The sequence below is a fragment of the Aethalodelphis obliquidens genome, unplaced genomic scaffold, assembly GCF_003676395.1.
Source record: "Aethalodelphis obliquidens isolate GAN/ISIS:26980383/991018 unplaced genomic scaffold, ASM367639v1 scaffold37, whole genome shotgun sequence".
Lineage (NCBI taxonomy): Eukaryota > Metazoa > Chordata > Mammalia > Artiodactyla > Delphinidae > Aethalodelphis > Aethalodelphis obliquidens.
Genome location: NW_020837981.1, coordinates 14,548,716 through 14,573,417, shown reverse-complemented (window position 1 = coordinate 14,573,417; position 24,702 = coordinate 14,548,716). Strand labels below are relative to the sequence as shown.

Here is a 24,702-nt window from a genome sequence, read left to right as displayed (position 1 = left end):
GGAGTGGGAGGGAAACCACTGATCCTCTGGGAGCCAAGGTGAATGGGGGACTAAGGTGTGGCTTCCTCTCCTCCTCGCCCACACTCACTCCTCTCCTGCTCTTTTCAGGGTCAGCCGGGCACTCGAGGTTTTCCTGGATTTCCGGTAAGTGGAGAGGACTGGTCCGCTGTGCCCCTGGCGACTCCTGGGCCTGGCTGTGTTAAAGTTCAGGCAGGGCCAGCCCTCAAACTGCTTTTGCCATTCCAAATTCCCATCGGTAAGGACCCTCTCCTGCAGCCTTTCGTGGAGAGTAACTGAGGAGAGTAGCCCAGCGCTCAGCTTACAGTGCAGGAGGGGACAGGGACACCAACACGGACCTGCAGGGGTGGCAGACAGGACAGGCTGTGAAGCCACAGGACCCTGGGCTGTGGGGCAGATGACGCACCGCTCGGAGGCCACCTCTGACCTGGCTCTGAGAGCAGATCCGCCTGCTGGGGGCAGTCATGTGGCCATCTGGATGTCCTGGGAGCCCTGCCTAAGGCCTAAGACAGATTACGAGAGGCGGGCAGGGAGCAGCCAGCTCCCCCTTTCCCGCAGGCCTCGGCGCTGGCCAGCCCTGCTTTCCAGGAACACGCCCTCCACTTTCCACTCGAGGTGAAAAGGACGTTGATGCCATGGCGACTGCCACCCGTCAGGTTCTCCCTCGTGCCAGCACGGGGCGGGGGGCATCTCATTCACTCCCAAAGACCCCTCATGGGAGATTCCTTTACTCCCCGCTTTAGAATGGGAAAGCGAGGTTTAAGCTTACCCATGGTCTCATAACAGCAAGTGGTGAAGCAGAGATGTGAACCCTAACTTGTTATAGTGCAGGACCTGTGCCCTTAACTACCTCCCAGGCTGCCTCTCTGCCAGGACAGCTGTGATGCTCCGTCTTTACATCTGGCCTCTTTCTCTTTCAGGGTCCCATTGGGCTTGACGGCAAACCGGTGAGTGGACCCTCTCGGGCTATGGGCTCCCCCAACTTAGTCCGGGTCACTAACCCGGGGTCTCCTCGTCCTTCTGTGAGACCCCGACTCCTTGGAAGCCGCTTCAGATAAAATGAACGTTCTTGGGGCGGAAAGTCGTTGCCAGTGGGAAGGGGAGGAGAGGCCATTTGAATGAGTTGCCCTGTCCCCCATGAGCCTCCCCTGGGCACAAGTCCACGGCCTCCAATCTGCACTCTCAGTATCTGGAGCAAGAGCCATCCTAGAATCTGCTGATTCCTTGGCCTCCTGGAAGGGGCTGGAAGGTAGTGAGGCAAGGAGGCCACGGGAGAGGAGAGGGCTGGAGAGCTCTGGCTCGCGCTGTTGCCCCCAGCCCCGCAGGGCGCCTCCTGTGTGCTGCTCGGCGTCTCCATCTCGGTCGAGCCCCAATACATGCCCAAGTCCACATGGAGGCTGCTTCCCGTCCAGAGCTCCTCTCTGCTCATCTCAGTCCTTTTCACCGGGCCCCAGACGCACACGTTCACGGGAGGAGCCCTGTGTGACTGGGGGGTGGGGCTGGGGTACTTCTGGGGTGCAAACGACTCACCCACACTCGTGCTCCTCTCCTTCCAGGGCCGCCCCGGACCAAAAGGGGAGACGGTAAGACCCAGCTTTCCTGCCTTCCCTCGAGGGGTGCGGGGGTCAGCCTTGCCCTCACGGGCCACAGAAGCACTGCCCCGCAGCGGGAGTGGGCGCCCCATGGTCACTCCCCGGCTGGGTGCGACGCGTCCCCCTAGGTCCTCGCTCAGCGCAGGGAGGAGAGGCGGAAGGGGGCTTCTCCACCTGAAGAATGAGGAAAGGGAGGTCCAGAGAGCGTCTGCGCTTGGCCAGTGTCACACAGAATTAGCAGCTAGTGTTCCCAAACCGCCGCTCTCATCCAGCACTCGCAGGGGGGCCGAGGGGTACCCATCGGGCACTTCGTCCTGAGCCTGATTTCCTTGTGCTCCCTGCTCTGGGCCGCCCAGGGCTCCAGGCACTCCTGCCCCAATCACCCGGAGAAGCAGACCTCTGCCCCTACCTCCCTCCTGGCCCCTTCCCACCTTCTGGAGAGCCTTAACCCAGTCCGTGCCACCCCGGAAGGAACAGTGATGGCCCTCAGCAGGGCACTGCTCTGTAATCCTCCCAACAGCTTATCATCCCCACTCTATGAAAGGGCAGATCAAGGCTCAGAATGGTTGTGTGTATTGCCTGAGTTTACACAACTCCTAAATAACAGAACAGGGAGTGAGACCCACGTGGTAGGCCCTTACCCTCCACCATGTCTCCTTCTGCTGCCAGGGCCCTTTGTTTAGAAAGAAAGGGACCCTTCTAGGGGACTCCCCTTTCTGCCATCCCTCTGCCCCACCCCACTTCACCCGCCGTGAGTCTTCCCCATCTGTTTCAGGGTCAGAACTAACTTGAACAGGGAACGGTAGGGCCACCCCTTCTCCCATGAGCTCACATCAGTGTGATAGGTCCCCCGTCCACCTCGTAGTCGTCCGTCAAAATCCGACAGGCCACAGAGCCATTAGGCTTCTGTTTGGCTTGGCACGGGGACCCCAAGCTATTAATTCAGCACGCTGTCTAGTGTAATTATCTTGGCCTGTTTAGCATCTGTCCGTCTCCCACTCGCCTCCCTTCCTGGGTGGTTTACCTGCTGCCAGGCATCCAACATGGGGGGCTGGGGCTCACCCTCACATGCTTAACCTGTGCCCTCACCTGTCAAAAGGGGGTCACCTCTGCCCCACCCACCTCACAGTAGCCCCGAGAATCTGATGTAAGGCGTAGACAGGACCGGGGCCCCCCAAGTGGCGTAAAAGAGAGCCAGGACTCTGCGTTCATGGCTTGTCCCACAACTCACAGGGCTGTCCTAAGGACGAGAGGAGTTAATTCACGCCAAGTGCTTAGAACGGTGCCTGGCACAGAGGAAGCACGACAGGTGCCAAGCTGGCACATCGCCCTGACCTGTCCTAAAGGGGCAGGCTCAGGAGCTAATCGGTGCCCTGTGTTGTTGGACCTTGAAATACTTAAAAAGAAACTTGAAATTCAGATTTTTGTTGTACTCTCCTTGCTCTTCAATATTTCAGTTTATTGAAATAAAACTGTGTGGGATCAACAAAATACCTTGGGGACCACGATTGTCCCATGGGCTGCCATTTGGGACGTCTGGACTCAGTCCTCCAAGTCTCTGCAGTCCCAAGCCTTTGGGTTCTTTCTCTGGGCCCCTGGCCCTCCTTCTCTCATCACACTCCTCTCTCTGTCCCCAGAGAGGGTGGCCTGGTCCCCTGCAGTCTGATTCCCAGCCAGATGCATCATATTCTGCTAAACTTGATGCTAAACACTTAGTCAACCACATAGGCTGGGGTGCCCCATGGATTGTCCCAAAGACCACTTGTCCCTTCCCACGAACCTCCTAGGAATTTCCCAGTTTGGGGGTTGGTCCAGTTGTCAAGTCGGGGACAAAAGAAGGCTTTCCTCCCACCCAGATGGATCTGTCCATGGGCATCCTGAGGTCTTCAAACCCCAAAGAGACTGGCCTGGCAGGTGGGTCCTCACAGGCCCTCAGGAAGGCCTGCAGGATGGAAGGGAGCTCAGGGCCCCAGAGGCTGGGACACTGCCTGTGGCTCCAGCCAAGGTTAGAAGCCCTGCCCCCTGAGGTCCAGCCCAGTTCAGAGCGCGTGGCAGAGTGGACACAGCTGGACCTTCACGGTCCCAGTGCCACCACTCACTGAGCCGCAGGGTCTTGTCTCCGTCACCTCGTCCGGGAGATGGAGTGATGCCAGCGCCTTCCTCTCGGGCCAGCGCGGGTGTGACTCAGCACATCCTGGAAGCCTTGCCTCCTAGGGGGTCCTCAGAACAAGGTGCACCATCCTACCCCCTCCCCTCCACACTGGCCGAGCGTGAAGCCTTCTCAGCACTGGCCTCGGGTCAGGCTTCTGAGAGACCCAGCTGGACGCCATGTCCTCCTCAGAGAACTGAGGATGGCTTAAGTCGCCCACTTCCTGCTTCCTCTTTGGCCAAAGGTTTCTCCAAAACCCCCAAAGTCTGCAGTGCTGCCCCAGCCCCCGTGTCCCCAGAAGCCCTTCTGGTTCAGTGGGGTTGATGCTGAGGCCTCGGAGGGTAGGAGTTAGAAGGTGCTTTTGGCTCCGTGAGGACGTGGCGTGAGTGTGCAGTAGCAGAGCCCTGCCTGACATGGCCATGCAGCATCCTCCGTGGCTGGCCCACAAGATGCTGGCGGTTGCGGGAATGAATGAAGGATGACACCTGTTCTTCGTCGCGGCCGCGTGCGGGGGGCAGGGCACACCTAGTAATGTCCACGGGTGGATGAAGGAGCTGGGCCACGCCAGCTGGAACATCTCGGGCACCGGAAGACCTGGTGTGGGTGGCCAAGCCCAGCCTTCGGGACTGCAGGCTTTCCAAAAAGTTTCTTGCACAATCCCACGCAGGCCTGCATCTCTGATTCTGCCCGCCTTCTGTGTGCCACTGACCTGTGTGTGTGTTCCTCCCCACAGGGCTTGGCGGGTCCCCCAGGATAGCCAGTTGGTACCTCGCCCCAAGTTTCCCAGCAGAGAGGCTTAGGGCCCTGAGTCCTTAGCCTCTGTTTCTAACTGTCTCATTTCTCTTCTTAGGGACCTCCAGGACAAAAAGGAGAAAAGGTAAGCTGATGGAGGTTTTCTAGAATTTTCATCTCAAGAAGCAGCCTTCCAACAGGTAGAAAGGATTATTTTCAAACTTCAGATTTTATCAGCAGAACCAGGGGAATCCCCTGTACCCTGTGGTACATGGTATATGAGAGAGAGAAGGGAAGCTGCCCTGCGTGGGGTTCTTTTGCGGGGAAGGCATGGCCTGGAGCCTGGTCCTTCTCAGCCTCTTTCTCTGCCCATCCTGCCTGCCACCCCCGTGGTATTTCCTGAGCACCTCCATGAGCCTCTAGGATTCTGAGGTGTCAGTTTGTAAACCACTGGCCTGGCCCTCTTCCCAGCCTCCTACCTTCTCTGCTTCCTTGAGTTTCTGATGGGGGCTCTTCTGGGCTTGCCCCCGGGCAGATGGTGCAGGGACCTGGCACCCGCGGCTCCAAGAAGGCGTCTCCGAGGGCCCCGTTGCCCATAGCCTGCCTTGGTGTCTGCTGTTCCCTTCCAGGGGCTCCTGTTCAGAGCCGTTGGGTGGACCCACCCAGAGGGTCAGCCTTTCCGGAAGATACTTCCAGCCAGGCACGGAGCATAACTCGTGACCCTGCCGTAACGGCATGTGATGTGTGGCGGCAGAGTCCTGCCCTTGGCTCTGTGGAGCCACGTCGGGCGGGTCCTGGAGGTTACCTCCCTGCTGCCAGCCAGGCTCGAGGGAGGGAATCGGTTCTCCTGCCTGAGAGAGCTCAGCCCAAGACAGAGCGGGGCAGGCGGGTGACGCACATGCACGGTGCGTCCCCAAGTCCTGAGGTTGCCCCCGAGGTACAGCCCCCCAACAAGGGCCTAATTCCTCCTCTCCTTCCTTCTCTTCCCCAGGGTCAGTGTGGAGAGCACCCACACCGGGTAAGTGAACCCCGAATACTGATCCATCCCTGGAGCACAGCCCCCAGTTTAGCCTCATCTTCTTCCCTATAGAGCTTGGAGACCAGGAGCACACAGCCCCCCTCTGCACTCAGCAGCCAGAGTGGGGCCGTGACGGTGCTGGGGTGTTTGGCCAGCTCCTGGGGGTGTGCCTGGTAGTCAGTGTGTGTGTGTGTTTGTGCAGAGCTGCGTGTCTTTGTATGTCTGCTCCTGTGCTGGCTGGGCCTGCGAGCCCCCAGCGTGTGTGTATCTGGAACTCTGCACGCCTGGCTGTGTGCTCCTCTGCACATGGCCTTCATCGTAAGGCTGTGCAGCTTGTGTGAGTCTGGGTCTGGCTCCCTACCCAGCGTGCGTGTGTGTGTGTGTGTGTGTGTGTGTGTGTGAGAGAGAGAGAGAGAGACAGCTTGTGTGTGTCCATCTGCCTGCCCTGGTGGAATCAGAGGGACTTTTGGGTTAGTCATTGTTTCAGAGGACCCAGACCTCCATGGTGGGAGATAATTGGAGGCTGACTGAATCAATTCAAGGGTAAAGTCTCTGTTTTGCTTCTTTAAGAATCAAGGAAGCCCCTCCAAGTGGAGTGGGGGATTTCAGGGCTGGGATGATCTCCTATGCCCCCTTGGCCCCACCCAGCTCCTTCCTTTCCCTTGCTTCAGCCCAGGATACAGAGCCCAAAGTCTGCTGTCCTCCTATCGGGAGCCCTCAGATGTGTGTGCCAACATCAGAGAGCCATTCTCGGGGATGGGGGGAGTGAAGGTGTGCAGGAGCCCCAGTGAGCTGGGACCCGAGAAACGCCCCTCGTTTTGTGGATCGGCCTTGCCTCTCTCAGTGGAGCATCTTTAGGTGTCCATCCCCCTGTCATAGGCTGCATCGTGCCCACAAACACACACACAGTGTGGCCGCCCTGGGCGCCCACCCCTGCCAGGGAGTGGTCTTGAGGGAGTGGAGAGAAGCACAAGCCAGACTCAGAGTCGGTCAGCTTGGCTCCAGAAGACCGCTGGGAGGGCCTTGCTGGCAGGGTCCGGCCATTCAGACTCTGACCCCTGGTTCCCAGGCCAGGGGGAGGCCAAGGCGGGGACAGCCCTGAGCGTCAGTGGCTGGGGTGGGGGCGAGGCCAAGACTGGGCGGGGGGCACAGGCCGGCAGCAGCACAGACAGAGCCAGCCTGTCAGCGGCATGTGCTGCAGGGAAGCAGGGGCCCTGGTGTTCCGGCCAGCCTGATCCTGATACAATAATAGAAGGTCAGCTGTGTTTATTTGAAACGATGGGCTCACAGGATTGTTATGTTACCCAAAAGAAAGACAGCATCCCCCAGCACAAAAGACAACACAACTTAGACGCTTTGACAGTGTGTCATCAGCCCCGAGAGAACGCATGGGGCCGGTTAGGAGAGAGCTCTCTGCCCTTCAGCGCAACCCAAGAAGAGGGAGCTGGCGGGGAGAGAAGGCTCCACAGGGCCACAGGGCGCAGAGGAGCCCGGGGTATGGCTGCGCCAGTGTGGGTAGCGAGTCAGGCCGGGTGAGCGTGGATTTGGGGATCCAGCCGCTGGGCAGGGCAAGGCAGCTGGCACCGTCTGTTTATCTGGAAGTGGGTAGGAAAGCAGGGTCCTTCTAGGGCAAGGCGTCTGTTGGCTTTCTGAGGGGACTGCAGACCTGATGGGGGTGGCAGGCCTCCTGGCCTGCAAGGTACAAGATCCAGGTGGTCCGGGCCCCTGTTCCAGCCTGTAGCATCTCCAGGGAGGGAGGGGGAGGAGGGGTGCCCTGGGACGGGGAGCTGGTGTCTGGGCCTGGCACTCACTCTCCCCATTGCCCTGTCTCCACCTCCACCCCTACCCCACACCAGGAGCACCTAAGCAGGTCTCTAGCAGCTCTGCGCTCTAACCAGATAATTACCCTGAAGGTTTGTAGGTTCTGGAAGGTCTCCAGGCCCTTCTGCTTAGAGGCTCCCTAGATGCAGAGCCCAACATTGCACGTCCCCAGGCCCCACAGTGGGAGGGATGGGGCCGCCCACGATTGGGCTCCCAGGTCCCTAGCTGGGTGCGTCCTCAGCCCAGGCGGCCCTGCTTCTAATCGTCCCAGTGGCCTCATGTGAGTCACAATGCTTTCAAAAACGAGAGGTGGATTATATGCCATCTTTCTTTTCACGTGGGTTCTAACCTCTTCCGAAAGCGGAGCACTCAGCACCCATGGGTTGAGAGTCTGGAAACAGCAAGAATTTCCAGAAATGAAAATTACATTAGATAACATGATTGCAAGTTGCCTCCCCCCAAAAAAGTGGTTGAACATGCAAGAGACGTCTTTGTCCAGTGTCTGTTTTCCAAGCCCACTAGCCCCAGGGTGAGACCTCAGTAGCACTTAGCTGGTGCCCACACTGGCCACACCCTCGGGATCGGGCTTGGCTCTGCTTTTGACCATCCTCCCCAGATCCGCTGACACCAGCCCTTCTCGTTTAGCCAAAAAAAGAACCCAGAGGTCGCCACACACCAGCCTGGCTTCAAGTACCAATTTAGGGTGGTCCTGTGGCTCCCAAGCCAGAGCCTCGGAGTCTGCTCCCCTCGGCCCAGCAGCCTCTGTCCGTGACCAGGGACCGGCGGGGCTGGCAGTGCAATGTTGGGCCGCATGTTAGGAGGCCTCTGTGACCCAGCTTGGCCATGGAGGGCAGGTCTGGCCAGGGGGCCACTCTCCCAGTCGGGGAGTGCTTCTGGCCAGTACCCCAAGGGCCCGCCTCCTTCCAGGGATGGGGTACCATCTAAGGGCAAGCTCAGCACTGCACCCACAAGCATCAAGCGCCCCGCCCACGCCCTCCCTCCTGTGCCTCACGCTCGCTAATCTCTCTTCTCTCTTCCTCTCCTCCCTCCTTCTTGGCCGCCCTGCCATCCTGGTGGACTTTCAACCCTCCTGAACCCCTGCGACCTTTGGCCTTTGCCCTCTGGCCTTCCAACTCATCTTTCTCCTCAGCTGCTGCCTCTCCTCAATTCAGTGCGGCTGGCTGCACCCCCAGTCATTAAAAGGCGGACCTTCCAGGTAGACACCTCCCTTTCCCAGACCATGTGGGGCTTCCCAGGGGCTGGCGAGTCTCTGGTCCCTGTCAGGCCAGCTGGGGCTATAGGTGAAGCGAGAATCTCACTGCACTCCCGTTACATTAATTTAGACAAAAATGGACTCACGAATGCAGTAGACGTGGAAATACACAACTCCCAGGCCCAGAAGCCACAACTACTACCCCACCATTACTACTCACGACAGCCATCACTGTGTGCCGGCCACTGGGCTATGCATTTCACAGGCCTCATTTCATTTAATTCTCTCAGTGGTTGTATGAATTAGGCATGATCATCCTTATTTCACAGATGGGGAAGTAAGGCTCAGAGACATTAAGTAAGTTGCCTGAGGTCACACAAGCCAGTAAATTGCAGAGCACCCAGATTCTCCTTCTCTTATTAGCTGTGTGATGTGGGGCAAGTTACTTAACCTCTCTGCACCTCAGCTTCTATTTGTAAAATGAGGATAATAACGGTTCCTACTGCATAGGGTTATTGTGTTTGTAGAGCACTGGGAATAATTCCTGGCACAGTGCTAGAATTAAATTGAGGCTCAGAGAGGTGAATTTGTACCTAAGGTCGCACAAACAACAAGGGGCAGAACGGGAACCGGCAGCCAGGTCTTCAGACCCCACGTCCAGAGCTCTCTCACCTGGACCTACACCCTTTATATTTAGAAATGCAGATTGCTTAGCATCCGATCACTTGTAACCTGAGTTTGAGAAGCGAGGGAATTTGCGGAGGAAATGTAGCCCACAACTGACAGGTGTAATCATTGTGAGCAACTGCTCCCTTCTTCCTGCCTAACGAAGCCAAGGAGGCTGGGATAGGACCAGATCACAAAGAACGAGAGACCACAGACCCAGGGATCCAGGCATAGGCATTGCAGCGTGATGCCAGGCCAGGAATTCCATGGCTGCCACCCATGCCCGTAGCCTTCCTTACACTGGGGGTCAGGGGTTACCCTCAAGGTAACTGGAAGTGGCAGGGCTCCGAGATGCTCTCTGAAAACCCGACAGCAGGGCCTGGAGCCACCATCTGGCCTGACTCAGGAGCCAGGGCCCAGGGGCCTGCATGTTCAGGCACCTGGCTGAACAAGGCTGAAAAATCACTCCAATTTACAGCTAAAAATACAGAGGGACACGTGACACACGTGCTACCCAAGCCTACATATCCCGTTACACCAGCCAAATCCTGAGGGCCTCCATGTGCTCCGAGCGCTTAGCCCAAGGCTGGCCATTCAGGGGGCCCACTGGCAGCTCAGAGAGCACCAGGCCCACCCCGCTCTCAGCCACCCCTACCCGTGTCAGACCCCATTTCAGGAGAGCCGAGTCCTTGCCCTCAGAGCGGCCATTCGCCTCAAGCCCCAGCAGCCACCTCCTGGCCTTAGTTGCATTAGCTGCTATGTGTTGAGCCCTTGCTGGGTCCCAAGCAGTGTTGTAAGAATTCTGCATGGATTATCTCATGTAATCCGACATGGGCCACCCGGCAGTGGAGGTGGCATCATCGCCACCTCACAGACGAAGAAATTAGGAGGGGCCGAGGCATGTTGCTGCCTTCCTTTTCAAGAGCAAGAGGTGGATACGCCAGAACTTTTTGTGTTGCCCTGACCTGATTTGCAAAGGAGAGAGAAGAATAGGGGCCCCTGTCCTGCCTGCTGCAGATTCTGCCTAGAGAATAAGGTTTTTATGCTGTCAGCCATGGTGGGACATAAAAAGGCTTGTCCATTTCCTATCAATAAACCAATATTGATTTCACAGGCTCTATAAGATGCTTAAACATTGGGTCTAACATTAGTTGAAAGAGGAAACTTATATGACATATGATGTGCTTAGCAGACGGTGTTGGAAGTCATTGCCAAAGTGCAGAAAGTTAGACTGTGAGCAGTTTTTGCTGGGGGCTTACTTGGAATGAATAGGAATAGTCTGGAGTTCTGAGCTTGGGTCCTGGCTCCCCCCAAATTCTTCTTGTGACCTTGGTTAGGGAGCTCAACTTCTCTGAGCCTCAGTTTTTTCTTCTGTAAAATGGGGCCTGTGCCCCATTTCTGCACCTGCCTTCTCCACCATGGACACTCTGAGCCCTTAAGTGGCTTCTCAGAGGGTGTGGCAGGTTGCAGCCCAGGCCCCAGAGTGGCACTGCTGGTGGCATCTGCCCTAGGATGTCCCATCTGAGAGATGATTCAAGCAGATGCTGCTAAAATCTTAGTTCTCATTGTGAGGTCGTACACTCCTATTTGTAATCATCATTTTCCTCTATGGAGTTTGCAGCAAGCGTTGTCAGCTCCCTTTTTCACATAGGGAAGCAGCAGTGTCATAGAGGATTACTGAGATCACACTGAGAAGGGTGGGCTGGCCTGGAGTCTGGCTGCCTGGGTCTCCCTGCATCCCAGCCTGGAGCGCTCACACCTGCCAGGCTGTTCTGCCTTAGTCTGTCTGCAGGGCTGGATCCCCCATCAAGAGCTGAGCCCAGAACCTCCCTGGAGAGGCCACGTAGAAAATAACATAATGACATTGGTCTGTGTAGATCTAGGATGACTCGGGCTGGCCCTCAGCCCCAAGATCTGGGTCACATGGACCAGGGAGCATGATCCCACCCCTACCTCCCTGGGCCCTGGGTCTACCCTGGGCACATGCACGGTGGGTGACAAAGGCTGGGGGATAAGGCAAAGGAATAATAATAGAGACTCCAGAGAGGCACTAAGCACTTTACACTTTCAAAACTCAATTGAGGTCAGGTACAAATCACATAAGTGACAGAAGCAGGCTGCAGGCAGAAAGGATGGGGGCGGGCCTGAGGCAGCCCCCCGGGAATGTGGGCCTAGCTGGCCAGGGCTCCCAGTTTTTCATCAGAAGCCACCAAGCCAAATGTTTTCCATAAAATCTCTTGCCCAGTTATTTGGTGAGCCGAACAAAATTCTGTGGCTTCTGACCTAAGGATCTCAGTTGATCCTCTGGGCCAGATAATGAAAGACAGCAAAAAGCAGTGACAGGAAACAAGGAGCAGCTGTTCTTGTTTGATAGTTAGGAGGCCGGGGCGCAGAGATGGTGGACTCGCCACGCAGAGGGAGGGCCCGAGACACGCCCAGGCTGCCGGCCACCTGGGCTCTACCCTGGCCATCTGAGCAGGCTGGGAAGAGGCCTTCGGTCGGGCGGGGGGGCATCTCACCTGCTCCTCTGCCACCGCAGCAGAGCTCTGCCCTGGGGACCAGCAGCTGACGCAGCGAGTCCTCTCTGGAAGCCCCTCCTCTGGGGGCTAATGTCTTGGCCGTCTCCTCACTGCCACCAGCCCCTGCATGTAGTCACCACCACAGCACCATCACCATCACCCCACCACCGCCTCCCCCAGAGCCCACGGCAGGGCCTCACCGGGTGCATGGCACTGGGGCGGGACCGCTCTGCAGCCTGGGGCTCTCTCTCTAACACTTGTTTCCACGAACCTCAGGGTGAACAGGGCCAGGCCGGCATCCAAGGCCCACCAGGGCCACCAGGCCCTCCTGGACCAAGTGGACCTCTGGGGCCCCCAGGACTGCCAGGGCCCATGGGGCCACCCGTAAGTAACTCTCCCACTTTCCACTGCTTCCTCTCCTTCGAGATTTGTCCCAGGAATTCCCTGGAAGCTTCCAAACCTTTCATAACCCATGGGAACCTGGGTCCCCACTGAACAGGCAGAAACACTTGACAAGGCCACTGGATGTGGTTGGCCCCTGCAGGAGCTGCCTGTCCCTGTCACACTCACCTGTTACACTCTGGTTCTGAACACACATCCTGAGACCATGTGTTCCACTCCAGTCATTGCCTGCCAGGGAGGACACCACGAATAGGCGCCCCCTCCCAGGTTCAGCAGGCAGGAGCTTGGAAAGAAAGTTCCCAGGGCCATTCTGACGGCTGTCTCCCGACCCCCGGGCTTAGGAAAACCTGAGTTGGGCACAGTGTGTTCTAAGGAGGTAGCAAGGGGGCATCTGACTGCCTGGCATCGCTAACAGACATTCTTTTGCTGGTGTGTGTGGGCTTCCACTCCTGGGCCACCTTCCAGCCAAGTTACACGTCTGGTCGGCCAGGAGGGCCCTGCATCGAGCCTGGGGATTGGACCACTGCCGGGAGGGCCCAGGGGGGCCAACAGACACCCCTCCAAGCAAGACCACACTCAGGCAATAGGTCAGTCCCAGTGTCCACCAGTCATCTAAGCCCCGACTCTTTCTCAGCCCGATTTAGTGCAAGAAAGCACCAGGGCAGAATAACTTAGCAGGGCCTTGGACTTCTTGGGAGAAAATGGGTTCTCCACCCAGAGCTAAGACTACCATCAGCAGTTATTGGAGGGACGGGGGTTAAGGACATAGTCTGTTTGATAATGTTTTTTCCACGTGGCTTTTTTTAAAAAAGTGTTTTTCTCTCTTATGACAAAGGCATCATACATTCATTGTGAAAAAGCTGAAACATAGACAAAGCCTTAAGTTGCTGCTGGCTCATAGCCAGAGTTCCCATCATTACATTGTGGAGAGTACTCCCCATTTTCTCCTTAGATCTGCACATAAAGGTTTTCCACGTTGATGATGTTCTGAATAATATAACATCCTGTTTGTATCCTGTTACTTTTTTCCCTTAATATCGTAAACCATGCCCCTTGCTAAGTCAGGAGTCTCCCGTGATGTGGACTTTAGGACTGCTGGGTCTGTCTGCAAGGTAGTTAATGAGTCCCCTTCCGTATATTCTTGAACATAAATGTGCACATCTCTGATGCTTTCGTGGTGATAGATTCCCAAAGGTGGAGTTGCTGGGTCAGGGTGTCCCCGCCAAATAGCCCTCGATGAGTACAGCCACATTCCATGTCACTTGGCTTCACATCTGGGCCCTCAGCTACCCCAGCTGCCCAAAAGCTGAGGTTCAGCATAGGGTCCCCCCAGGCTGGGCGACAGCTCTGGCAGACGAGGGTCGCCATCTTGGCCAGAAGGCGGCCCAGCAGAGTGAAAACCTAAGTTGCTGGGAGCCAGCTCTCCTGTTCAGCTTGATCCCCGTAACGAATTTCAAATATTTCCGTGATTTCTCCCCAGAACCCGGGGGAGGGAAGTTAGTCTCACTTCCGTGGGTTTCTAGATGCAAAAACAGAAAACCTGAAAGGAAGTGAAATTTAGGGAATTGAACCAGACAAACCAAGCCAAGAAATCCAAAAAACAAGGCTCCAAATTCACTTCTTTACTGACGGCCCAGACACAGCGGGCTCCCGATCGCTGAACCCAAGCCAGGTGGTTTTCTTTGTTAGGTTGTTTATAAAGAGAAAAACCAGAAAGCATGTTTTGAAACCAACTGAAAGAGACCAGACTCGAGCATCATGGTTTTCTCCAGCCAGTGTTTGCCGTCCAGACCCACGCCCGAGACCACGCCGGAGCCCGCCTTCCCTTGTTTCTCCCTCGGCCTCCCGCGGGGGCCCATGCCACCTCCCCCGCGCTGGCTGCTGTGCTCACTGTGCCCCAGGGGTGGGGCAGGGAGAAGAGGGCTCCCCCACAGGCTGGCAGGGCCAGAGGCAAAACCCAGGCTCTGCTGGGCAAGGTCGGCTTTCCAGGGAGCGGTTCCAGTTAGGAGGTGGGTGGGTGGGAATCCGGACCAAACCACACTGCCAATCTCACATGATGCCACTGACCTACTTTCCAGTGGGCGAGCACAGCGGAGATGCCCACGTGCCCATGTGGCTCCGAAGAGGGACATGAGCCTGTTGTCCCCACGTGCCCTCAGCAGGTTTCAGATACCCTTCCAGGACCCTCTGGATCTGTTCTTCAACACGTCCAGAACCCATTACAGCCTCCAGTGGAAACATGACGAGCCCCCACCGTTTGCCAGAGGAATCCACTCACCTTTTTTCTTGCTTCCGCAGGGCTTACCTGGGCCTCCTGGACCGAAGGTGAGGGCCCTCTGGGTGATGCGTCAAACGGGCGGGAGAGTTCCCTGCAGGAGGGAGGAGGAGGCGGCACTGACGGGAGCTGAGGGGGATCTCAGCTGAGAGAACGGTCACGAGTGGCTTATTTCCAAAAACGCCACTCGGAAATTGATTGGGTCCCACAAGGATTGCATTTTTGTGGGCTCAGGCCAAGCAAGTGCTACGGCTGGTATGGAAGATGCGGCCCTGCCCTCCAAGGAGGTCATGGTCTAGTTGGAAAAGTGATGCCCAGGACGCTGTCACAACATCCCAATAAAACAGCATTTCATAAGGGGCCAGAACTGGAAAGGACCTTCAGGGTCATCCGGTTTCTTTGGAAACCTTATCTGGAAGCCCACGATGTCAAACAGAATCTCCCTTTGAAGCTGGAGTCCCTGCGGCTCTAGGGATGAGAAGTAGCAAAGCACTGATCGCAGCCAACCGTTTCACAAATGCAGAAGCTAGAGCCCTGGGGAAAAGTGACTTGTCCAGGTGCCACAGAGGGTCCGTGGTAGAACAATAACTGATCCTCAGGTGTCCTGGGCCCCTGCCAAGTTGACCTTTCTCACCTCCCTCTGCCTCTGCAAGGCAAGGACTCATTCTGAAGAGTAGAACAGTCCCTGTTATTGTTCCAGGGATGGCTGGAGGTGGAGGTCAGAGGATTTGGAAGGAGGAGGGATGGTAATATGAAGGGGGTGGCAAGAAAACCCCTCTAATGGCCTTCTCTTGGTTCCCCCAGGGAGACCCGGGGATCCAGGGCTACCACGGCCGGAAGGTAAGAAGGAGTGGAGCGGAGGACCCCACCCCCCCACCCCGTGACAACCCAAGTGGGGCTTCACCACAGTGCACACAGGGTCCGGACTTGGTCGTGCACACACACTTTTGCACACATACCAGCGGGAGCCTCAAAACCCTTGAGGGGGGCTGAACAGGGGTTCATGTGTCCACCTGCGGGAGGAAGAGGCTCAGAAGGGGAGGGGCCTTGGGCAAGTCAGTGGCCCTGCTGGACCTCAGACCCAGGAGTGTGTCCCCCGCCAGCCTGGGTGGCTGTGTCTGCACAGAGGCAGGCCAGGTTCTCACTGGCCCCCATGAGGACCTAGTATGTGGGAACCAGGCAGAGCTTCTGAGCATGGTGGGAAATATGAAAGGGTCCCAACCCTGCTCTCTGGCAGCTCACAGGCCAGAGAGACAGGATTCCTGTACAAATAACCCTGGTGAAGGCAGACTGTGCTAACTGCTACCCTTGCAAAGTGCTGTGTCAATACGGGGCGGGGCTGTGTGTGTGCGTGCAGGGAGATTAATTCTAGGTTGGGAGGAGTTTGGCAAGTCTTCTGAGAAGGGACAGCCTCTGAGCTTAATCCTGGTGAATGGGTAATTGTATCGGTTATCTATTGCTGTGTAACAAACCGTCTCAAACTTACGTCTTAAAACAATTCTTTCTCAGGATTCTGTGGCTTGGCCACGTGGGAGTTCTGTTTCTCCTCTGGGCTCACCGATGCAGTCACATGGGATGTTGGGCGGAAAGGCTGGGTGGGGAGGGGGCAAGATGGCCTCATCCACATGCCTGGGGTTGGCCCTGGCTGTGGGCTGGGTACCTCTGTTCTCCTCCACGTGGCCTCTCAGCCCCGGTAGGGCAGAGAGGTTTCCTCACAGCATGGCAGGCCTAGGTCAGCTTTCAAAACAGGAGAGTCCCAGCGCTCAAGTGCTTTTCAGAAACATCCCTTGCATCACATTTTCCGAAGTCCTATTGGCCAAAGCAAGCCACACGGCCAAAGCATGCAAGTCAGTGGGGCTGGGGGACTCAGCCTCCGCTTCTTCTTGTCCAAGGGTGCAAAGCCTTTGTGGCCATTTTTAATCCACCACTGTGGTCCTTCAAGCAGCAGATTTCAAGGGAAATGGCATTTTAGACAAGAAAACAATTTGAGCAGAGGCCCAGAGGTGGTCATTACAGTAACTATATAACATAAAAATCATTTTAATACTAGGCACCACTTACTAGATGCCTACTGTGTACCAGGCTGTCCTTCAACGTGACTTGCATCACATCTAATCCTAAGACCACCTTAGGAGGCTGACACTATTCTTCTCCTATGTAACAGATGAGGAAAATGAGGCACGCCCAAAGTGTCCTAAGTGGCAGAGCAGGAATTCAAGTCCGGGTCCGGGTCTTTCACAGGGTGCCACCTGCCATAAGGAGCCCATCCCGCCCTCCAGGCCCCAGCTGGGAGGCTCTGGCGCCTTCCTGGAGAAGAAAAGAGACAGGAAGGAAAGGCAGGACAAGGATGGGGAGGGATTCTGGAAAGGCAAGAATCACTCTGGAGAAGCACATTCCACACGCCATGTAGCTCTGTGATCAGGCGGCTGCTGTCACCGCATTGTTTTACGGGCGCTTGGTGGGTGAAATGGCAAGACCCAAGAGATCTTTCGTTAGTTCTGCATAAACTGCGAAGTTTGTACCGTGTCAGGAAGTGGAAATCACAGTCCCCGAGGTTGCCTCCACCCACTCACGCAGACTCACAGCATTTACTGCCTCTCCTGATGCAGCACGGGGCCGGCTTTCCCATTAGCAGCCAGACCAGCTCTTTCAAACTGTGAAGAAGCTTCAGGGCGGCAGTTTCCCCCGGGATCAAGGGGATGCCCTCAGCTGGCATCCATACTATGGCAGGCGTCTGCACTCTCCTGCCAATGGGAAGTCTAATTCATCCGGAAAGGAGGTTGGGGGTCTGCTGCCCTGAGGACGGAGGGGCGCCAGCTTGGGGCTGGGCTGTCATGATGATAGAGGGCCTGGTTCCATGATTTTGGCAATTCTGGGCTCAGATTGTGGGAGGAATCATTCAGCCCTGGCCGCACTGAATTTGCAGAGAAAACTAGTGTGGTCCTGCTGACGGAGGGGCAGCTTCTGACCTCTGGGAAGCCTGCTCTGGGGAGAAAAGGCTCAGGGCTGCTGGAGAAGGCTCGAGCATGGAAGGGTGCGTGACTAAGGGTAGAGCAGTATAGACGGCTACCTTGAGAAGGAGGGAGCTCCCTGTCACCCGAGGTATTCAAGGAGAGGCTGGATAACTATGGGTCTGGGATGTGTTAAGAGAAGCTTCTGTGTCAGATGGGAGACTGGACTAAAATCCCTTCCAGCTCAGGGAAGCTACAGCTTCCTAAGAACAGAGCTGGCTCCATACCCCCTAGAGAGGAGCAGCCTGCCGCCCCACCCTGGCTTGATGATCAGGCCCCTCCAGTCCAGGCCTTTCTTCATCCGCATCCAGGGCTTGTCAGAAGCATCAGTGCTCTTAGGGCTCTCGAGGAATTGAGAAGGCCCTTCTCCTTCATGCTCCCCACTCTTTCTTTCTCTGCCGGACCACCCCCTGCCCTTCCACAACGGCCTCTTCTCCTGGAATCCGGAGGGGCTGTGAGGCTGCTAGCCTCTCTAGGTTTCTGGAAGGCTCCTGCTGCCTCCTCTTCTCCCAGCCTGTCCTTGAGACTTTTCAGTAGGCGCTCCTGGAGCACTGGGTAGTCTCAGCACCCTTGTCTCTATGGTGGCCCTCACTCTGCTGGGACCCTTGTCCTGTCATCCCCGACGCCACAGCCTCCTAGTCCAACAGAGGCCAGAGGGCGTGCACTGGAGACCGATGGCCAGCAGCAAAGAGTCTGCCCCCGAGGACTTGGGGGTCATTCCTCCAGGTCAAGCAATACTCAGGGGGCTATGAGTGCCCGCCCACTGCCCCAGCCCCAGTGATCACCATGCCCAGGCAGCAGTTTGCTTCCTGTCAGAATTCTGAGATGAAGAGTCTGGTGCCCGAGGACAAGGGCAGCAATACTTCACATCTCTGGTTTAGCCAAAGTCCATTCACTCCCTCTCTGACTCATCCTCACCACGGCCCAGTAGTTTGAGCGCATTATCCCCACTGTCTAGATGAGAAGCTCAGAGAGGTTAATACTTTGCCCAAGGTTGCACAGCTGGTGAACAGTCATGCTGGAATTGGAAGCTAGGTCTCATGAGTCCGAACCCGGAAGGCAGTCGTCTTGCTCTGGTGCAGAAGTGAATGTCTGCTCAGGGGGTCTCACCCCAGGCTAAGCCATCTGTGCACAGACCACCCTCCCCTGTGGTTTCTCTGGGATGTGGAGGGTTAGCCCCCAGGCTCTTTTCTGGGGCGTCTGTCAGATCTCTTTTTCTCTCTCCTCCTCCCCCTCTGCTCTCTGCCTGGAATGAGGCCTGGAGGTACCAACACGAAGGGCAGCTTGGTCACGGATGCTGAGAAAATGAGTTTGCTCCCACCCACCACTCCGTACTGGTGGTTGGGGACACCAAGCTGGGACAGAGGCCCCAAGACACCGCTTGTGTTCAGGGCATGAGGGGACCCTCAGGGTAACTGATGGACCCTCCACATCTGTTTCCATTGCTCTGTCCCGGCAACTTGACACACACGCGGGGCCCTTCTTTCAGTGAGGGGTGGAATTTAACTCTCAGCAAAGACGTTTCTCCTCCTGTGAGGTTTACTGATGATTAGTTCCATCCTCCACCACCACCACCACCCTGGCAGCTGTTCCCAGCCTGGCGTCCTCTCAAAGGCCAGCCAGGCCATCAGGGCAGCGTCTCCACCAGCTTCTTGAGATCACAGCCTGGGGTCGCCCGCGGGCCCTGTGCTGCCCCGGCTCCGCGTCCTGGACACTGTGAGTATTGTTGTGTGCCCATGTGGTACCTATTTGATCCAAATTTATGACGCCAATCTACTTTAAATATGTTGCGAGACGCAAAGTGTGTTTAAAACATTACAACCTTGGCTCTCTTTCAAGAGGCTACGAGTATTGTCAGACTGTGTGTGGATCACAAAACCTGGTGAGAGCTTATATCTAAGCAGATCAGAGCTGGTCCACCCATCTTGGCAGTGGGGGGTGAGTTTGACGCATGTGGTGGTCTGGGTGTTAAGCCTTGGTGGTTGCATGAAGGACCAGAGCTCTCCTGCAGGCTGCAGGCTGTGCGTCTTCAGACCAGAGGAGGCAGGTTGCGAGAGCCTCGTGCTCACTCAGGCTGTAACTGCGGGTGCTCCCCCTGGAGGCTGCGGGGCACCCCAGAAACAGGGAGTCCTGGGGAGGAGATCCGATGGGCCCTGTGGCCGGCTGGCTAGGGCACTGGAGCAAGGGTGTGAGGAGCAGAAGAGAGAGCCCACCTCTCACCCCTCCTCAATCCTTCTGCAAAAGGGCAGGATCGTCCTGAGCTGCTGGTCAGAGCCAGGCGTCACATGGGTGGACACGCTTCTGTCGAACGATAACTAGTATTATTATATCTACCTTACTGGGCCTCTTCGTGCCAAGCTGTATGGGGCACTTGGCTTGCCTCACCTCGTTGGACCCTTATAACCGCCCTGTGAGGGAGGTTTTATTCTTAGCCCCAATTTACAGATGAGCAAACCAAGGTTCACAGAGGTGAATCCCCAAAGGGCCACAACTACAAAGCAGTGAGGCCAGATCTGTCTGGCCCCAAAGGCTTGTTCTAAATGACTTTACTACCTGGGTCTTATGGACCTGGGGGGACCCATGATTTCCAAACACCTCCCCTCCCAGACCCCTACTTCCTCTACTAGAAGGAAAGAAAGAGGGAGTTGGGCTTCTTGTGAGAAGGTTGTGGCTGGATTCAGGCTCTCTATGAGCAGGACCTGGAGCATCTAAGGCAGAGAACTTGGGGTACTTGGTGTGTTTTAGTCAAAGAACCGAGGAAGGGGAGTGCTTTGCCCATTGGCACTGATTCCACCCGAATGCTTCCCCAGGGAGCTGGCATGGTCCCAGGACCTCCAGTAAAGCCAGGAGAAGGCAGCTGTCTCAGCCCTGCACCCCAGTGGAGAAACCTCCTGAAACCTCCCTGCACCCCCAGGCTCCCAGAGGACCTGGGCAACCCCCGGCTCCCTGCCACACTCACGTGCAGCAGAGCACTCCATGTAGATGGAAACCGTAGACGCAGGAGCCTTCTGGAGTGGGGACAGCGCTTGCTTTCAAAGCCATGAATTCCCAGCGGGGGCATCCAGACCATTTCAATTAAAGCAGATCAGGGAGCTGAGACACGGGCCCCAGATCTGAGGCCTCGTGGGGGCTGATGGGACTCCTGCTCCGCCAGACCCCAGCCCCCAGCCTGTGCTCTCTGGGCCCTGTTTCTCCTGCCTCCAAAGTCCCCAGATTAATTAGAGCTGACTTTTCTTTTTGGAACTAACTACAAAATCAACTGATCTCAAATCGAGATTACAAGCCAGCCGTCCTTCCAAAGCCCTGGCCTTCGGTGGGGCGCCTGACCCCGGTAATTCCCCGGATCACTTCCTGCCGGCCCTAATTACCGGAGGACCTGGCGTTTCCGCGGTCCCAGGCCTCTCCAGTCTGGAGCTGGCTAGGGCAGAGAAGAGGGAGCCGCGCTGCCTTTCTCCCGGAAGGGAGTCCTGGGAACTCTTTAGGGGAGAGGAAGACATTAGCCCTCCTCACCCAGCTTTTCCAACCCGGGAAAGGGCACTGGTCCAGACTTAAGGCCTGAGTCACCTGCTTGTCTCCCCCCAGCCCTCCGCTCCCCACACTTCTTCCCTGCAGAGAACAAAGAGTCTGTGTGGAACTGCTCGGGCCCAGGGCCCTCCTCACCCGCAGCTGGGCCGCAGCGGGAGCCTCACGTTAGGGAGGTCTACGTATCTCCCCCTGCTCCTCTGGCCTGACCTTTGCTCAGCTGGGGAGCTGACCTGGAAGCCCCCCACCTCTTTCGAGACTATGTCTTCTTGCCAAGTCCCTGCCCCGCTTGTTCAACAAACAGTAAATCACCAATTAAGAGAGCAGAGCATGACCGGTTTGTGCTCCAAGGAGCTCGCTTCCATACTGTCATCTGGGTAAAGGATGCGTCCTCCCACCTGGAAGCGGAACCAGAATAGAGAACCTATCGATGCTGGTGCGAACTCTGGACAGGGGCAGCTGGAGTCAGTGGCATCATAAAAGTGGGGGCTTGGATGGCCTTCAAGGTCATTCAGGGCAGCCACCTGTGCTCACCCCAGCACTTTCTTGGCCACAAAGACTGGAATCCACCCCTTCCAGGCCAGCCAGCCAGCGTCCTTGGTTCTTGGCACCAAGGTTAAAGAGCCAGTCTCCCAGGTGGTAGGCAGGGCAGGGCTGGCCTGGGGCTCGCAGGCCAGGTTCCACAGCAGGGACCACTGCCCATGCTCCGTGCATCTGGGGCAGGACCCTTTGTAATGCTTGGAGCGCCCACTTTCCCAGCTGCTGGATGGCCCAGATCCGGTGGCCGAGCTCCCTGCTGGGAGGACAGGAGGTACAGGAGGCAGACTGTGAGCTCTCCCTCCCCAACTAAGACATTAGTGAGTTAGTGGATCTAAATTTAGGACAATTCCAAACTTAAACCTTTTAAACAAAATAACTTTTACGAAGTGAAACGGGAAAGAAGGAGCCTCTAGATGTGCTCTCGCAAAGCCATGCCATGAGGAAAAGCTCTGTGTGCAGTGTGTCAATGTCCTCCCTTTAGCAATGGCCCCGGAAATGCTCCCCGCCCCCATCCCACCACCCCTGCAAATGAATGCGCTGCCCTCAGCCACCCTGGAGTCCTTGATCGTGACTCTCAGCCCGCTCTCACCTCTCCCACCGTCCAGAATCAATGTTTTCTGGTGCAGAATGAGCCCAGCCGCCGGTTCAGAGGTCAGGCTGGGGCAAGCCCCTGGAGACAAGCCCTGGAGAAGGAGACTGATGAGAGTGGAATGAGCCCGCGGGGTGGGGTCAGCCGGGGCCACCCCTGCTTCCTGCCCCGCAGAGGGGTGGGAAGTGAGGGAGGCCCCGGGATGGGGATCAAGGGAGCCTGGGTCACCTAGAGAATTAAGAGACTTGACCCAGAGGGGAGGGAAGGGGCAAAGGTCAGCCACCCTAACGAGGAGGCTTGCCTCCTTAGAGGCTGCAAGGGGCCCAGATTTCCCCGGAGTGTGCAGTTGCATCTTTACATACAAACCATCATGGGCTGAAGACAACCCCGATTAGCCCGGAAACCCTCACTCCCAGGGTTCTGCTCTGCACAGCTCACGTGGAGACTGGAGAGCGTGGGCAGACCCCAGCCTCCTCCCCTACTGAGGCATCCCAGGCTGTCCTCCGGAGCAGAAGGAGACCAACTGAACCCCTCGTAGAGCCGCAGAGCTAACATTCCCTCCCCCGAGGAGCCTTGTTCCGGAACTGCCAACACACCCAGTGTCAGCTCCTCGGCTTTGGCCTGTCAGGAGCAGGGGTGGGTAGGAAGGGTCTAGTCCAATCCCTCTTTGCAGACCCAGAGAGAGGAAGTGACTTATGCAGGGTTCCACAGACAGCCTTTCCTGACTCCTCCGCCCAGCTCCCTCGGTGGGGGTGGGAAGGTGAGGGCACATGTATTGGGGGAAAGCTGAGGGAAAGATGGGAAGAGGGAAAATGGGGCAAACCGGAGATCCTTGAATAGTCAAGCTGACCTCCCACCTGTACCTCCCCACCCCCAGGGAACTCTGCCTGGTGTCCTCGGGGCTGAGTCAACCCAGTTGGGTTGTTTGGAATTTGAGCAGGGGTCCTCCAAAGGAAAGAGTGATGGGGCCCTCGGCTGGCGCGCTACAGCCACTGTCGCCAGACTTCTGATGAAGTCCTGTGGCGCCCTCTGCTGGCCGTAGAGCAGAACTGTGCTCACAGGCCGGCCCCGGCTCAGCTCTTTTCCCTGGGGCCTGTGGTTAAAGACACAGCCCTGGCCTGAGCACTGACTTTTCACCCCTCTGGGGCACAGACCGGAGGGCCATCCAGAAGAGAGGGCTTTGCCCTGCTTTGGGCCTGCAGAGGGTGTTTAACGGAAGCGACGGAACACCAGTCGCTGGTACCTGCACTTGCCAGACAAAAGACCTGTGTCCAAATCCCTGCTCTGTGTGACATTGGCAATCATACCTGGCCTTCCAGAGCCACAGTTTGCTGACCTGTGAAACAGGAATAACATCCACTCCCTCACTGATTACAGGGGCTTCTTAGAGATTGAATAGAAGAAGGATGTAAAGGCTTAACTCAGCGCCAGACACATCATAGGCACAGTAAATGGCTGTGCCTTTTTCCACTTTTTCCCACAAGAGGGATTTACCAGAATTTAGTGCCTGGGGCAGACCTGGGGCAACAGCTTGTCTGCTGTGGTCACTTCTGAGTCCAGCTCTACCACCCCTGCCTGTGGCTCAGGGGTCCTGGTGGGGTCAGGTGAGGGAGGGCTCCTGCATTTGGAGCTAAAGTTTCTGGGCCTTTCACAGAATTCAGAGACTTGACCCAAAGAGGATGGAGGTGAAGCCATCCCTAGCAGACATGATTTGTGTATACAGGTCACATACACACAGTGGTTCCCGCTGCACTGAGGAACCAGCACTGGGCTATGGGGCAGAGCAAAAGGCTTCAAGAGGAGATGGCATTTGACCAGCACCCCAAGGATGAATAGGGTTTTGAGCAGAGGAAATAGCAGAAAGGCAGAGAATTCTGAAAACGGGGGATGTTTTCAGAGAAGCAGTGTAGGTGTCAGGATGTGAGGCGATGAGACCAGGAGGGAGCTGGGGTGGAATGCCACGCTCAGGAGCCTGGCCCCTTTGCCACAGTCAGTGCCGGGCGGTGGCAGTGTCAAAGTACAGGAGTGGTACTGTCCAGTCTGTGTGTGGGACGCTTATCTGGATGCCAGCGTGGAGGCCCAGTCATGGAGGGGAAAGGTTGGAAGTAGCTCCAGCCTCTGCAAGGAGAGGGGTGGACCAGGGCTTCCTGTAAGATGTCAGGGAAGGGACGAGGTCAGCTGAAAAGATGGAGGCCAGGTGGGGCCATGTTCCCCCTCTGCCTGTGGGGTATGCAGCGTGGCCTCCAGGCCACAGGGTCTGAGCTGCTACCACGCACGCTGCACAGTACCCTGAGCCCTGGCTGGGGCTTACACTGGGACTTCTTTTGGGGTTCCACTCGTGGAGACAAAGGCCTCCTTCCTCCCCTGCACCCCTCCCCCTCTGACACAGCGGGTAAGTCTTGACTCACCTACTCTCGGCCCCCAATTGTCGCTGGCTGTCACCTCCAACCCCATCTCCTCCTGGTGTGTCCTTCCAAGGAGGGCAGGACACTCCCTGTCCTTCCTGAGCTCACTCCTACCCTTAGATTTGGCATTTTCGCCAGGAAGTAAAGAGGTTACACAAAAAGACAGGACACTGCCGAGATGGTAGAGCAAAGCCCAAGCATGGTATCCTGGAGAAGCAGCCGCGTGACTG

General features: G+C 56.7%; 1 protein-coding gene across 13 annotated transcripts in view; it reads left to right on the top strand.

The window, feature by feature from the left end:
• Positions 1–24,702, top strand: part of COL13A1 (collagen type XIII alpha 1 chain) — a 144,225-nt gene that overhangs the window by 79,860 nt on the left and 39,663 nt on the right. For 11 of the 13 annotated variants that reach the window (XR_003437902.1, XR_003437900.1, XR_003437901.1 and 8 more), the window contains 9 exons: positions 109–144; positions 939–965; positions 1,575–1,601; positions 4,610–4,636; positions 5,483–5,509; positions 8,481–8,546; positions 12,005–12,112; positions 14,429–14,455; positions 15,210–15,245. Coding sequence is in view for 5 of the 13 variants with exons in the window: in XM_027130036.1 (XP_026985837.1) it covers positions 109–144; positions 939–965; positions 1,575–1,601; positions 4,610–4,636; positions 5,483–5,509; positions 8,481–8,546; positions 12,005–12,112; positions 14,429–14,455; positions 15,210–15,245 (381 nt within the window). In the remaining 8 variants the exon portion in view is untranslated. Of the gene's footprint in view, positions 1–108; positions 145–938; positions 966–1,574; positions 1,602–4,609; positions 4,637–5,482; positions 5,510–7,365; positions 7,423–8,480; positions 8,547–12,004; positions 12,113–14,428; positions 14,456–15,209; positions 15,246–24,702 lie in introns of all 13 variants that reach the window. The other 2 variants (XR_003437899.1, XR_003437903.1) reach the window with 2 other exon arrangements.